Source organism: Bufo bufo, chromosome 4 (genome assembly GCF_905171765.1).
Source record: "Bufo bufo chromosome 4, aBufBuf1.1, whole genome shotgun sequence".
NCBI lineage: Eukaryota > Metazoa > Chordata > Amphibia > Anura > Bufonidae > Bufo > Bufo bufo.
This window is the reverse complement of record NC_053392.1, coordinates 130871652-130887144: the sequence shown is the minus strand read 5'-3', so window position 1 is coordinate 130887144 and position 15493 is coordinate 130871652. Positions and strand designations below refer to the sequence as shown.

Below are 15493 nucleotides of genomic sequence, written 5' to 3'. Positions count from 1 at the left end.
GCAAGAGCAGAGGCGTGCAGCATACAATTCAGGCCAGCAGATGGCAGCAACAGAACAGAATTAATAAGGCCGGATGTGTCCATGGATTCTATCACCTCTATGTGAACGGCTAGCACACTCATGCAAGTAAATAGTACAGCCCAACGCTTATTATTTGCGTGACCGCCGCGGGTCCTGCGTGCGGACACCACAAAGACGTTTAGGCCAATGTAGGTGAAAGGGGGCTCTGTGCATAGTCTATTTGCAGGCAAGTTAGCCATTTGTTGGTGTAGTTGTTTTCCTCTCGCTTTGCGACAGTGCACATAGTCATGCAGTACTTGGCCCACATGTTTTTTCATCTATAATCCAAAGGCCTGCAGACCAAAACTTGCCCTCAGTGATTTGCCTGCCCTGGTGTTCAGCCTTTTTGTGGTAGTGTTGGATCAGCAACCGGTGATAAGATGTTTGAAGGGAATGACAGGATGATTTTGTTCTGCAACTCCTAGGTGGGCTTGATTCAAACGACCACCAATTCTGAGCAAGCCAAAACTGTCAATAACTGGATTTAAGTTGGCAAGAGGGCTTTTTATTGGGATCTGCTGTTTGTTGTACAAGCACTTTCATTCTACGTTGAATTCTCCCTGCTGGACGTGACGTATTATGAGGGACTCACTATGAGAGATGTCCTCAGCAGAGAAGGGTTTATGGCAGACATGCCAACCATGACAATCTTTATCTTCGTGAGTATTGTGATAACATCTCGCAATGTGCACTAAATGTGCGATAGTTCTGACGAGTCTCATCCAACTGGAGAAATGTTCAAAGTGCTGACAACCGAGGCTGAAGGTATGCTTTGTTCCAGTGACTAATGCACTAACTTCAGCGCAGATTTCTGGATCATAATCCGGATCCTGGATGCTGAAAACCTCCTGTACACGTTCGTCCGCCTGTCCTAGCAGAAACTCCGGATCTGTAAGCCAAGTAGAGTTAGTAAAGGAACCTATAGACATAGGCCTAGTGACGTGATCTGCTGGAATAAGTTCGGATGGTACATAGTGCCATTGTTCAGGTTTGAAGGACCTCCTGATTCTCTCTATGCGGTTACAGATGTACACATAAAATCGTTTTGTCTGATTGTGGATGTAACCTAAAACGACCTTACTGTCCATGTAATACTGAACTTCATCATGTGGACACCCAGTTCTTGTTGTATGAAGTCCGCAATCTCCACTGCCAACACAGTCCCACAGAGTTCAAGTCTGGTAATTGTATGATCGGGCTTGGAGGCTATCTTAGCCTTACCAAAGATGAATCCAACATGATTTTGATTGTTGGGTTCTGTGACCTTCAGATAGGCAACCGCTGCTATGGCCTCTGTGGAGGCGTCCGAGAACACGTGGAGTTCCTTCTTTACGCTAGAGGTAAGTGAGGTTTTAATATGGCATCTCGGGATGTGGAACCCATCCAAGGCACACAAAGATTGCTACCAGGCTTCTCATTTTTGCTCTTTATCGGACGGAAGTGGGGTATCCCAATCCTTGATGTTTTCAGAAAGATGTCTCAGTAGATTTACCTTGTATGGTGATGGGCGCTACAAATCCCAGCGGATCAAATAGGCTGTTCACCACTGATAGGACACCACGTTTTGTGAATGGCTTGTCTACACAACTTATTTGAAAACCGAAGGAGTCAGCCGAGAGATCCCATCTGAGGCCCAAGCTCCTCTGCACAGGTGGACTGTCCATTATCTTGACAAATTCTCTGTCCTTTACTGACAAGGCTACTTTATCGTAGTCCTTGGTTGTGTGAAAGACTGATCTCCCCAAGTTGTCAGCAAAGAGGGGAGAAATGACGTCAGGTGGTTGTATGAGGTCTGGAGACTTCTCTTTCACCTCATAGTGATGAGGACATCTCCCTGCACATATGATTTGAAAGAGCCGATTCTTGATTGATCCAAGCTTACATTTCCTATGACTACCCATCCCAAATCCAGTCTCTGGGCGTATGGAGCATAGTTGGGACCATTACACTGTTGACACACCTTGTGTACCCTTAGATTGTCTCTGCCGAGCAGGAGTAGAATCTCGGCGTTGATGTCCATAGGTGGGATAACGTTGGCTAGGTGCCTTAGGTGCGGATGGTGAAATGCAGCTTCCAGGGTAGGAATCTCAATCCCTATGGTTGGGTATTTTATCGCATTCGATCAGCGTCGGTAGGGGTATTTCCGTATCCCCACTCACGGGAGAAGCGATTCATTCTTGTGCCCTCCTGCCGCTAGTCTCTATGCGGCCCGAGCAGGTGTTTAAGATGTAGGGTTCTGATGGTCCCTTTATTCAGAAGGCTTCAAAGAATTTAGGTTCTGCTAGGGACCGGTTGCTTTGGTCGTCGATGATAGTATACATTTTTATTGCCTTTTCTGGTAGTCCCTCTGGGTAAACCTTAATTAGGCATATTCGGGCACAACATTTCTCACTCTTGCCCTCCCCACATACGTCCAAGCATGAGCAGGAAATAGCAGTGGCTGTGTTAGCGTGATCCTGGGGCTCCCCGCCATGACTTGGAGCAGGATTGGTGGCGACGGCAGTCGGTGAATCTCTGGCGAGTGGGATTGGGTGCATAGCTGAGGCATGTCTTTCACTATGACACTCCTCACACTTGATGACAGATTTACAGTCCTTAGCCATGTGCTCCAATGAAGCGCAACATCTGAAACATACCCTAAGCTCGGTGAGGACTTTCTTGTGCTCCTGTATGGTTTTGGATCTAAACCCTCTGCATTTGGTCAGTGAGTGTGTTTTTTTATGAATGGGACATTCACGATTGAAGGACTTATCTACTGATGAGGTTGTGTACTGTTTACCCGTGCTGTTCTTAAAGTCTCTGTGTTTATGCATGACGCTTTCATACCTTGATGATGATGTCGCTGAAGCTGTAGTGTTGAACTCCAGGAAGTCAAGGCTGGGGTCATTATGCATCTGGGTGAACCTACCGATATGAATAAATGGGGGAAAGGTGACATCATGCGTTCTTTTCTACCTTGAGACTGATGCCGCCCACTTTTCTTACAGACTGTATGGTAGCTTCACAACGATTGGGTTCACTCCATGGGCTGTATCCAGGTAGTACAGCCCGGACAGACGAGGGTCTCTTTTCGCAAGCTCCAGTTCCATGAGCAGATCACTTAAATCCTGAAACTTATGGACATCCTTGAGATTGATCTTTGGGACGTTCTGCAGTCTCTTGAATAGGGCCTTCTCTATTGCTTCTGCGCTGCCGAAGGTACGTTCGAGTCTCTTCCCACGTAGACAGTTCTGAGGCTCTTGATACGATTTGTGGAGCCTGGGCCCAGCCATTTGTTTAAGAGGTCAAGCTCCTGCTCTGCGGTTAGGTTGAGGTTGGCAATGGCTGCTTTGAAGATTGCCTTCCAAGCTCTGTAGCTTGTGACGGACCATGTGATGAGCGCAGTGACGTCACCACAGGTCCTCTTCCTCAAAGAAGAAGAGAGAAGAGATGCCGGCTGCGCGAACAAGTGGATTAAGGTGAGTTAAATTATTATTATTATTTTTTTAACCCCTCCATCACTATTTTACTACGCATTCTGTATTAAGAATGCTATTATGATCGGGTCCCCATCCCGATCGTCTCCTAGCAACAATGCGTGAAAATCGCACCGCATCCGCACTTGGTTGCGAATGCTTGCGATTTTCTCGCAACCCCATTCACTTCTATGGGGCCTGCATTGCGTGAAAAACGAACAAAATAGAGCATGCTACGATTTTCACGCAACGCATAAGTGATGCGTGAAAATCACTGCTCATGTGCACAGCCCCATAGAAATGAATGGGTCCGGATTCAGTGCGGGTGCAATGCAGTCACCTCACGCATTGCACCCGCGCGGAAATCTCGCCCGTGTGAAAGAAGCCTTAGGTTTGTCAGACATGCACTGTAGCCGGGCAGATTTGTTGCAAGTGGGCCAGTTGCAAGGGAGATTCCTGAATGTGGTACTCGACTGAGGGAATCTGTAGCCGGGGTATGGACTTTAAAGGGCTTCTGTCACCCTACTAAACTCATATTTTTTTTTTTGTGTACTTATAATCCCTATCCTGCCATACATTATGTTATTAATAGTTTTCGTTCAGTAGATTTAGCAAAAAACTTACTTTTATGATATGCTAATATGCTGGTAGCAGCCGCAGAAAACCGCCCCCTCCTTCTGTTGATTGACAGGGCCAGCCGATGATGTCACCGAAAGAGAAGACGTCATCGGCGCAGGCGCACTGAGGGAGTGCTGAGGAGGCGAGCCTCCTTATCTCAGAGCGCCTGCGCCGAATCAACACAGGCGCGCAATTTTTGAAATGCTGACAGGGCTGGCCGGAGGAGGAGATCACGGCTGGTCCTGTCAATCAACAGAAGGAGGGGGCGATTTTCTGCGGCTGCTACCAGCAAGTAGACGCCCTACTTGCTGGTAGAAAGGTAATTAGCATATTATAAAAGTACGTTTTTTGCTAAATCTACTGAACGAAAATGATTAATAACATAATGTATGGCAATATGGCAGGATAGGGATTATAAGTACACAAAAAAAATAATGAGTTTAGTGGGGTGACAGAAGCCCTTTAAGGCAGTTTTTGACGAATGAAGATATAACTGATAATGGCTGCGTGACTTTCTACCTTCGTATCCAAGCAGTGGAGCAGACCACCCCGGCAGATGCTCAGGTTAGATGGATCCAAAACGTAGACACGGGAATAAAATCAACGTGGGTTTATTTGATCCAAATACAGCGACAACGATGATGCAATACTGTAATGTAGTAGTGGTATTGATGCTGTCCTGTAGATGTCTTTCCTGAGGCTAAATGCTGGTCAAAAACTGATGCCTTCACTAGCCCAAAAATGTTAGAATATCCAGTAACACAGCTATGCAGCACTGAAAATGATTGCAGGCAGTGACATGGACTGAGGCAGCTAAAACCACGCCCAGCAGAGAAAAAGCTTTACTAGTAAGAGCAGAGGTGTGCAGTATACAATTCTGGCCAGCAGATGGCGGCAACAGAACAATACATAGAAACAACATGGTGAAAGAAGAATTAATAATACAGTGTACGATTAAATATAAGGAGAACAGCACAACATTACCATTTGAGATGAGCAACGTTTTCAAAAATTTGATTCGGCTGCTTCACCAAATTTCGTCAAGAAATTCGATTTGTTACGAATTACTTAGTAATGCATCACATTCCATTGTATGCAGCTGGCGCAATGATGGGGAATGGTGATCGCACCGCCCCCTGTCATTTAACCCCTCAGATGCCGTGTACAACGATGATCGTTGATCTGAGAGTCACATCAGGGGGTTATTCAGGGGTTAAATCAAAATATACACTGCGTGCAGAATTATTAGGCAAATGAGTATTTTGACCACATCATCCTCTTTATGCATGTTGTCTTACGCCAAGCTGTATAGGCTCGAAAGCCTACTACCAATTAAGCATATTAGGTGATGTGCATCTCTGTAATGAGAAGGGGTGTGGTCTAATGACATCAACACCCTATATTAGGTGTGCATAATTATTAGGCAACTTCCTTTCCTTTGGCAAAATGGGTCAAAAGAAGGACTTGACAGGCTCAGAAAAGTCAAAAATAGTGAGATATCTTGCAGAGGGATGCAGCACTCTTAAAATTGCAAAGCTTCTGAAGCGTGATCATCGAACAATCAAGCGTTTCATTCAAAATAGTCAACAGGGTCGCAAGAAGCGTGTGGAAAAACCAAGGCGCAAAATAACTGCCCATGAACTGAGAAAAGTCAAGCGTGCAGCTGCCAAGATGCCACTTGCCACCAGTTTGGCCATATTTCAGAGCTGCAACATCACTGGAGTGCCCAAAAGCACAAGGTGTGCAATACTCAGAGACATGGCCAAGGTAAGAAAGGCTGAAAGACGACCACCACTGAACAAGACACACAAGCTGAAACGTCAAGACTGGGCCAAGAAATATCTCAAGATTGATTTTTCTAAGGTTTTATGGACTGATGAAATGAGAGTGAGTCTTGATGGGCCAGATGGATGGGCCCGTGGCTGGATTGGTAAAGGGCAGAGAGCTCCAGTCCGACTCAGACGCCAGCAAGGTGGAGGTGGAGTACTGGTTTGGGCTGGTATCATCAAAGATGAGCTTGTGGGGCCTTTTCGGGTTGAGGATGGAGTCAAGCTCAACTCCCAGTCCTACTGCCAGTTTCTGGAAGACACCTTCTTCAAGCAGTGGTACAGGAAGAAGTCTGCATCCTTCAAGAAAAACATGATTTTCATGCAGGACAATGCTCCATCACACGCGTCCAAGTACTCCACAGCGTGGCTGGCAAGAAAGGGTATAAAAGAAGAAAATCTAATGACATGGCCTCCTTGTTCACCTGATCTGAACCCCATTGAGAACCTGTGGTCCATCATCAAATGTGAGATTTACAAGGAGGGAAAACAGTACACCTCTCTGAACAGTGTCTGGGAGGCTGTGGTTGCTGCTGCACGCAATGTTGATGGTGAACAGATCAAAACACTGACAGAATCCATGGATGGCAGGCTTTTGAGTGTCCTTGCAAAGAAAGGTGGCTATATTGGTCACTGATTTGTTTTTGTTTTGTTTTTGAATGTCAGAAATGTATATTTGTGAATGTTGAGATGTTATATTGGTTTCACTGGTAAAAATAAATAATGGGTATATATTTGTTTTTTGTTAAGTTGCCTAATAATTATGCACAGTAATAGTCACCTGCACACACAGATATCCCCCTAAAATAGCTAAAACTAAAAACAAACTAAAAACTACTTCCAAAAATATTCAGCTTTGATATTAATGAGTTTTTTGGGTTCATTGAGAACATGGTTGTTGTTCAATAATAAAATTAATCCTCAAAAATACAACTTGCCTAATAATTCTGCACTCCCTGTATATACACTAACCTCATCGATTTGAACGCAGAAAGGATGTTGTGGCCATCTTGATTGAAGAAAATGCATCAATTGGGGCGCACAGTGGCGTGGTGGCGTCAGCGCGTGCCCCAATTGATGCATTTTCTTCAATAAAGATGGCCGCAATGGCCTCTTAGCGCTCAAATGAATGAGGTGAGTGTGTTTTTTTTTTTTTTACTGCCATTTCAGGAAAAATTGAAAGCGCCAGGAAATTAAAATTAATGGTGGATCACATTTTCCCTGAAATTCGGATCGAATTCCACTTTGTTGACTTCGATTAGCTCAACACAAATTATCATCAGTTGGGGACTATGTCCCCTATTCCCCACCAATAGCAAAAACAAAGGAAATTGTAAATGAGCTGGTCTTTTTTTGGGCCTCCATAATGTCTTCCTCAGCCATAGTATTCCCTGTTACAACTGCAGAGCTAGTTGCATTTCTCTCACAAGCAGAGGGTGTCTCCCTTTTGTGGAATCTGCCAATACTGTATGCAGCAACCTCACTTACCACTATGTTTTCTTCTAGGGAGCTCAGAAAGCTAATAAGAAGGGAGACATCACACAGACGCTTCTCTGCTCTTCAGAAGCAGTGTAGAGGCAGTGCTTGTATCAGGCTAAGGAGCTCAGCTCGCTCTGACACGCCCCCACTTCTTGTGAACCATCTTCTCTGTTAGTAGGGATGAATCTTGCCTAACAACAGGCAGTGGACTGCAAGTTAGGTGGTAGTGAGACCCCTAGTGGCCATGACAAATTTTGTTTTTTCAGGTGGATGCAGGCAAATTTTTTACCGTAAATGACATGATTTGCTATTTACATCATTCTCTATTAAATTAAATTGTGTGAAAGTACAGTGACTCTTTAAATGGGTTCTCCACGCATACTCTTCTGCCCACTGTGACACTGGACATGGAGAGATGCAACTGCACACTGGATGATCAGGTTTCTGAGGCATCTCTCCGAAGTCCAGCAAGCATCATGCATGGGTCCCATTAATTAGAATGACAGCAACCTTAGCTGACTGCCCAGGGTGCAGTTGCATCCCTCCATGCTTGATCAGGCGAGAGTGTGTGTCTGAAGAACCCCATTAACCATTCTGAGGCTTGGTGGGGGTCCAAACAGTACCTCGTATAGTAGAAAAACCTGTGTGGCAAAGGCCTCACACTCAGGTTTTTCACATGCAGTTTTGGAAGCCATAATCAGGAGTGGATCATAAAAGGAGAGAAAGTATAGCGGGCAGATACGACGACTCCTATTTTTAAAATTCAGTCCTGGTTTTGGCTTCAAAAACTACATCAGGAAACCTGACAGTGTGGCCGTGCCGTTACGGTGAAATGCTTTCCATAGTTTTAAAAACCTATGCTTCTATTGCAGCGTATCTGAGGAGCACTTACAGGCAATTCATCAGTACCTGTGTCTTCACATCACCAGCGATTATGAGATGGTGCGCAATGGATGTCAGAACCTTCCTCAGTTCAAAAAGCTTCTGATGACTCTCTGCACAGGGCTGTACAGGTAACAGAGATGGTAGTCATACTAAACATCCACGTATGGGCCTTGTCATTTCCACTGCAAATCCATGTTCTATAATTGTTTCTAAAAAATATCGAACATTTAATAAGTAATCTTTATTTATATAGCACCAACATATTCCAGAGCTGTTCACAATTCAGAGGACCATGTACAATCAAAATCAGACATTACAGAGTAATTGCTTAAAGGGTTTCTATCACTTCGTATGACATAATTAGCTATCAGACACTAGCGATCCGCTAGTGTCTGCTCTGGCCAACCATCCTAATATAACAGCTTTTGGGGCAGCCGTTTTGCTAAAAAAAGAACTTTTATAAATATGCTAATGAGCCTCTAGGTGCTATGTGGGCGTCATTAGCACCTAGAGGCTCCGTCTACCTTCATAAATAGCCACCGCCCAGCGCGTCCCTCCAGCCCGCCCATCTCCTGCTGAATGCGATCCTTCGTGTGACGCAGCGGACGGATTTTCGCGCATGCGCCGTGCACGGCTGTATTCGGCACATGCGCAGTGAATGTCTGACCGCTTCCCTGCTCAGACATCTCCACTGCGCCTGTTCCTTGGAGCACTATGACGTCATCGGCGCAGGCGCAGTGGAGATGTCTGAGCAGGGAAGCGGTCAGTCATTCACTGCGCATGCGCCGAATACAGCCGCGCACGGCGCATGCGCGAGAATTCGTCCGCTGCGTCACACGGAGGATCGCATTCAGCAGGAGATGGGCGGGCTGGAGGGACGCGCAGGGCGGTGGCTGTGTATGAAGGTAGACGGAGCCTCTAGGTGCTAATGACTCCCACATAGCACCTAGAGGCTCATTAGCATATTTATAAAAGTTCTTTTTTTAGCAAAACGGCTGCCCCAAAAGCTGTTATATTAGGATGGTTGGCCAGAGCAGACACTAGCGGATCGCTAGTGTCTGACAGCTAATTATGTCATACGAAGTGATAGAAACCCTTTAAAGGCTATGGACACCTTCAGGCGCATTTTTTTTTATGATGGCATTTGGGGCTAAAATCATGTTTTCAGTTGGTCTTTACTAAAATGTTCAGCCTTTTCTATGTAATAGGGGTTAAAAATTAGTCTTTTTACAAGCTGTCAGTTTCTGTTTTCTTCGAATCCCGTCATCTGATGGCTCATGTGTAGCTCTTATCTTTGATCCTCTGACCTCATAAACACTCATTTCAGCCATATTCTTATTAGTTTGGTAAGAACTGAGCTATAATGAGTGTTTATAGGGTCAGGAGATTAGAGATAAGAGCTACATATGAGCCATCAGATAATGGGATTCAAAGAAAACACACTGTGGCAGATTGCAAATACACTTATTTTTAATCCTTGTAGCTCAGAAATGGCTTAACATTTTTAATAATGACCAAATGAAAAATATATATTTTAGCCTTAAATGAATAAAATGCAATCATAAAAAATTACCTGAAAGTGTTCATAGCCTTCAAAATGTGCTCCTTCAAATTAAAGGGGTTGTCTCATGAAGATCACCCTTGTTCATATGCCTTGCTAGGGCACTGAATCTCAAAGGAAGGGAAGGAGTCTCCCACTCAGGATCAGTCTTCTAAGGGCTCATGCATATGTGGCCGTATCGCGGCCCGCATACGGCGGTTCCGCAATACATGGGGCACCGGCCGCGTGTACCCCTCATCACGGATGCGGACTCATTCAACTTGAATGGGTCTGTGATCCGTCCCCGCCACAAAAAAATAGAACATATTAAAAAAAATTGTGGTGCAGAAGCACAGGATTACGACCCGTGCTTCCGTTCCGCACCGCAAAAAAAATAGAACATGTTCTATTTTTTTGCGGCGCGGACGGATCACGGACCCATTCAAGTATTGAATCAAGCAAATTGCGGTCCCCAATGCACGGAACGGCAGCACAACGGCCCTAATAGTCAGTATTAGTGTTGGGCGTGAATATTCGAATTGCGAATTTTAATCGCGAATATCACCACTTCGAGAATTCGCGAAGATTTTGAATATAGTGCTATATATTCGTATTCGCGAATATTCCCCCAAAAATTTTCATCTCAACCCATGATCCTTCCCTGCTTCTTGCTTGTGGGCCAATGAGAAGGCTGCGATGTCTTTGTCTGACCTTAGCAACATCCCTAGCAACCAATAGGAAAGTTGCCTACCCCTTACTATATAAGAACCTCCCCAGCAGCCATTGTCTGCAGTTGTTTGCAGTTCTGAGAGAAAGAGCAGTGCCATTGCTGTGTCATTACATTAGATAGTTAGTTAGTTTAGTTAGTTAGTTAGCTCATATATGTAATACAGATAGTTAGTGGGAGATAGTAAGTGTAGGTTAGGCTACTTTCACACCTGCGTTAGGTGCGGATCCGTCTGGTATCTGTACAGACGGATCCGCACCTATAATGCAAACGCTTGTATCCGTTCAGAACGGATCAGTTTGCATTATTCTTTAAAAAAAAGTCTAAGTCAAAACGGATCCGTCCTGACTTACATTGAAAGTCAATGGGGGACGGATCCGTTTTCTATTGCACCATATTGTGTCAGGGAAAACGGATTTGTCCCCATTGACTTACATTGTAAGTCAGGACGGATCCATTTGGCTCCACATCCAGAGCGGAATGGAGGCGGAACGGAGCCAAACTGATGCATTCTGAACGGATCCTTATCCATTCAGAATGCATTGGGGCTGAACTGATCCGTTTTGAACCATTTGTGAGATCCCTGAAACGGATCTCACAAACGGAATTCAAAACGCCAGTGTGAAAGTAGCCTTAGATGGTGGTATAATGTAGCTGTCCATACATACATGCTACAGACATAGTGCTGTGATGTCACAAGTTCACAACAATACTTAGTGCACCAATCAGTAATATGTAGTCAGACCTGCTAAAATGTGAAGTTGCACGTATTGCGCCAAAATATGTGCATCATTAATTGCCGATTTGCGCACTCGTGAATATAATGGAGCACTCTATCTGCATATAAAGCTATTGTAATGTTCTGCTGTGCCAACCATTTTCTCCAGTCTCAGGAAACTTGTAGCAGCTTGAAAAATGTAGCAAAAGTGACCCACGCCTGTATTGCGCGCGCAATACGTGCATATTACATTACCGATTTTCGCAGTCAAGAAAATAATGGCTAAGTGACAAATTTATGACGAATATTCATCCAAATATTTGCGAAATATTGCAAATTCAAATATTGCCCCTGCCGCTCTCACTAGTCAGTATATCAAACCCGCTACGAATGATAGCGTCCAGTTCTGGCGGAGTTGTCCTTATATTACATGGACAGACACAATGGTTTCTGCAGGGTAAATGCCTAGGTGACTCTGGATTCCTCCAGCAAAGTTACCTGTTTGTCGGGGTGGGGGGTATTGGGGGGCTGAATGGTAGACCTAGGGGAATGTCTCTGGGGAGACATCTTCTTTAACAGAAAATCATCATACATGCCGATTAGTTAGGCTACCTTCACAACACCCGGCTGCCGGATGTGAACGGAATGTCCAACGGCTCCATTAAGTATAATGGGGTCTGGTGGAGATCCGCATGCTGTTCCAGCAGACAAGTGGAGAGTCGGCATGGCACAAACCGCTGCATGCTGACGATTCTCCGTTTGTCTGCCGAAATGAAGCTAGCCTTAGTTGTGGAGTTTCTTCCAGGGTTTTTACATTGATGGGCTATCCTTAAGATTCCTGTGGGCCCCACCCCAGGACCTCTACCATTCAGCAGAACAAAGGAACAGCCGCCTGCCTGACTCGGTGACATTGATATGTGTGGCTGTGTCTGGTACTGCAACTTAACATATTCAAGTTAAGTGACTAGGACGGCCCTTCCTGTTTATTGTGGCATCAGGATGTACTGTAAGTGAGTTAGTGTTGGGAGACAGCTATTGAAGGTATATAGCGACCTTTAGAAGAAATCAGATTTTATATTTTCCTATCTACACAGCACGTTCAACCAGCTCAGTGAGATGGACAAAAAAATAAGGAAAAGAACAAACAGCGGGTGGCGCACTACCGATACATTTTATTGAATAACTCATTTGCTATACTAAATTTTTAATTACATGCAATTACAAAAATATTTAGACCCAGCACTAGTTTGAAAAATGTAGAATATGCTTCATGACACAACCCCTTTAAGAAATAGCAGTATTTGTACTTCACTGGCCCCGGCTGGATTTATATTTCTTATTCATTTATATTTCATATTTTTATATTACTTCCAGTTTGCTTCTCCTATGTTCTACATTTAATGTTGAGTAACTTAGCAAATGCTTTGGTCTGTGTATCTAGCACCGATCTTGATTTACGTCATGCCTATTTTTATATGGAGCTGCATTTAGAATTCTGTAACCTTCTTCTCAACTCTGAGTTTACATCAGCCACCGCCCCCTGCTGGTGAAGTGAATTGAATTAGCAGTTGTGTGCAGCTTTTGATGTAGTTTAGGGTCCATTCACACATCCGCAATTCCATTCCGCATTTTGCGGAACGGAATTGCGGACCCATACATTTCTATGGGGCCGCACGACGTGCGGCCCTGATCGGAATTGCGGACCCGCACTTCCGGGTCCGCAATTCCGATCCTGAAAAAAAATAGAACATGTCCTATTCTTGTCCGCAATAGCCGGCAATGTGCGGTCCGCAAAATGCGGAACGCACATTGCCGCTGTCCGTGTTTTGCGGATCCACGGATCCGTGGATCCGCAAAACACACACGGATGTGTGAATGAACCCTTAGCAGCAGTAACAGAACTATTTTCATTCACATTCCAATAATTTCTGAAGGATCCTACTGATTAGGGGGTCATGCACACGACCGTATGTATTTTGCGGTCCGCAAAAAATACAGATGACGTCCATGTGCATTCCGTATTTTGCGGACAGCTGGCCCTTCATAGAACTGTACTATCCTTGTCCGTAATGCGGACAATAATAGGATTTGCTCCATTTTTTTGCGGAACGGAAATACGGACATACGGAAACGGAATGCACACGGAGTAACTTCCTTATTTTTTGCGGACCCATTGAAGTGAATAGTTCTGCATAATAAAATATGTTAATGTGCATGAGCCCTTATAAAGAGGTCGGCCATATTTCTATGGTGTTTCTGGTGTTTTTGATGGCACAATTGTCACTGTACATTACACTATTCTTTGCCATCATATACACTGGAAACCAGACACCAAACACCAGTCTTAAAGGCTATGTACACCTTTTTTTTATTATTGCATTTTACTAATTTTGGGGCTTAAAATCATTTTTTTTTCAATTGGTCTTTATTAAAAATATTTGGCAGCTTTGTCATTTATTAATTTGGCAGCTGCCTAGCTGTGAGAATTGTACTTTCACTTTCACCTTGTGCCAGTCATCTATTAACCCTTATCTCTAAATTACTAAAAGGTCATAAACACATATTTAAGCCACATTTTTATCAGTAAGTTAAGAACTGAGCTATAATGAGTGTATAGGAGGTCAGAGATCAGATAAAGTAGCCCATCAGCTGAGCTGCATGACAGAACACAGTGAGCACGGGTCTAAAAGAGGGAGCATGGTCGGGGAAGGGGCAGGGCCAGCTGGCACATCTCATTTACATTTTTCTAAGCCTGTTTTGAGCGTAGACAATTATCTAAATCTACAACCATTACTTTGGTTAAAAAAAAAAGCATCAAAATCTAGCCCGATCTCAACCAAGCTTCACTGTGTAGTCGGGTGAGTTACAAAGTAGTAAAAAAAGTAGTAAAATGCAGCTTAAAGGCTATGTACACCTCACCGCAATTTTTTTTAATTATTATTGCATTTTACTCATTTTTGGCTGTTCTGTCACAAAGGGTTAACTGTTTTTCCAGCTGTGTGACTAGTACTTTCACTTCTAATAACCCTTATCTGTAAACTATTGAGAGGACTTAAACACTTATTTAATCCAAATTCTTATCATTTATAAGGTCAGAGAGCAGAGATAAGAAGCCCGTCAGCTCCGGGTTTGATGGAAACAGAAAATCCAAAAGGTGCCATCACTCCATTGCACAGGGGATCATTCCTGGCATAGGAAATGCCCATATTGATAAATCTCCCTCATTATTCTAGCTTTGCAATGTTAATCACACATATCGAAATATATAACGCTAGTCATATGGTGGGAAAGGCCAGGTTGGGCCATTTGCTTCTGACTGCTGGCGCCTTCCTATGAGAGTGAAAGGTGCCAAACACATACCTGTAGAAAAGATGATCTGACGTGTTAGACTTTTCCAGTCATTATAACTAGAGATGAGCTAATTGAAGTTGACAAAGTGGAATTCGATCTCAATTTCATGAAAAATTAGATTCGCACTAAATCCGAATTTCCTCACGCTTCGTGGTAACGAATCACATTTTTTGCTAAAATGGCTGCTGCATGTGTTAGGACATGGAGCAAAGAACTCTGGGAACAAAGTATCACCCACAATGCCATGTAGGCAGCCAATCAGCAGCCATCCAGCTCCTGTGATGTCACAGCCCTATAAATAGCCTCAGCCATTTTGAATTCTGCCATTTTCCAGTGTGCTTAGTGCAGGGAGAGACGTCAGCAGGCGCTAGGGACAGTGCTAGGAAAGACATTGTGCTGAAAAATCAATTTACTAGTTCAGGGAAAGATAATTTTTGGTGTAGGGAAAGGATAGGAAGGCATCATCTATTCTACACTATAAAAGGAGAACCGGGTCCAATAGGAGAGTGTACACAGGGCCGGTACAAGGCAGGGGCCGAAGGAGCGGGTGCCCTGGGCGCTACCATTTGCGGACAGGAGGGGGGCGCAGGTGAAGTGCCAGCAGCAGTGGCGTCGCCAGGGGGGGGCCAGAGGGGGCCACGGCCCCCCCTACATCATGCTGTGCCCCCCCATGTGCCCCCCCAACTAAAATGACCCCCCCCCCCCCCAAGTGAGCAGCCGCCGCCGGGCACAGGGAGATGAGCGCTTCCATTGCGCTCATCTCCATTGTAAACTGTCTGTGCCAGCGGAGGTGCAGGGGAGGGAGAGGCGTGTCCCTTCCCTTTCCTCTGATAG

The 15493-nt window shown here is 44.6% G+C and overlaps 1 protein-coding gene across 1 annotated transcript in view; it reads left to right on the top strand.

Annotated features, from left to right (window-relative positions):
• INPP5D (inositol polyphosphate-5-phosphatase D) overlaps positions 1-15493 on the top strand; it is a 227840-nt gene that overhangs the window by 108420 nt on the left and 103927 nt on the right. The window contains exon 5 of the mRNA XM_040427895.1: positions 8311-8451. Within this exon, the coding sequence (XP_040283829.1) occupies positions 8311-8451 (141 nt within the window). The remainder of the gene's footprint in view (positions 1-8310; positions 8452-15493) is intronic.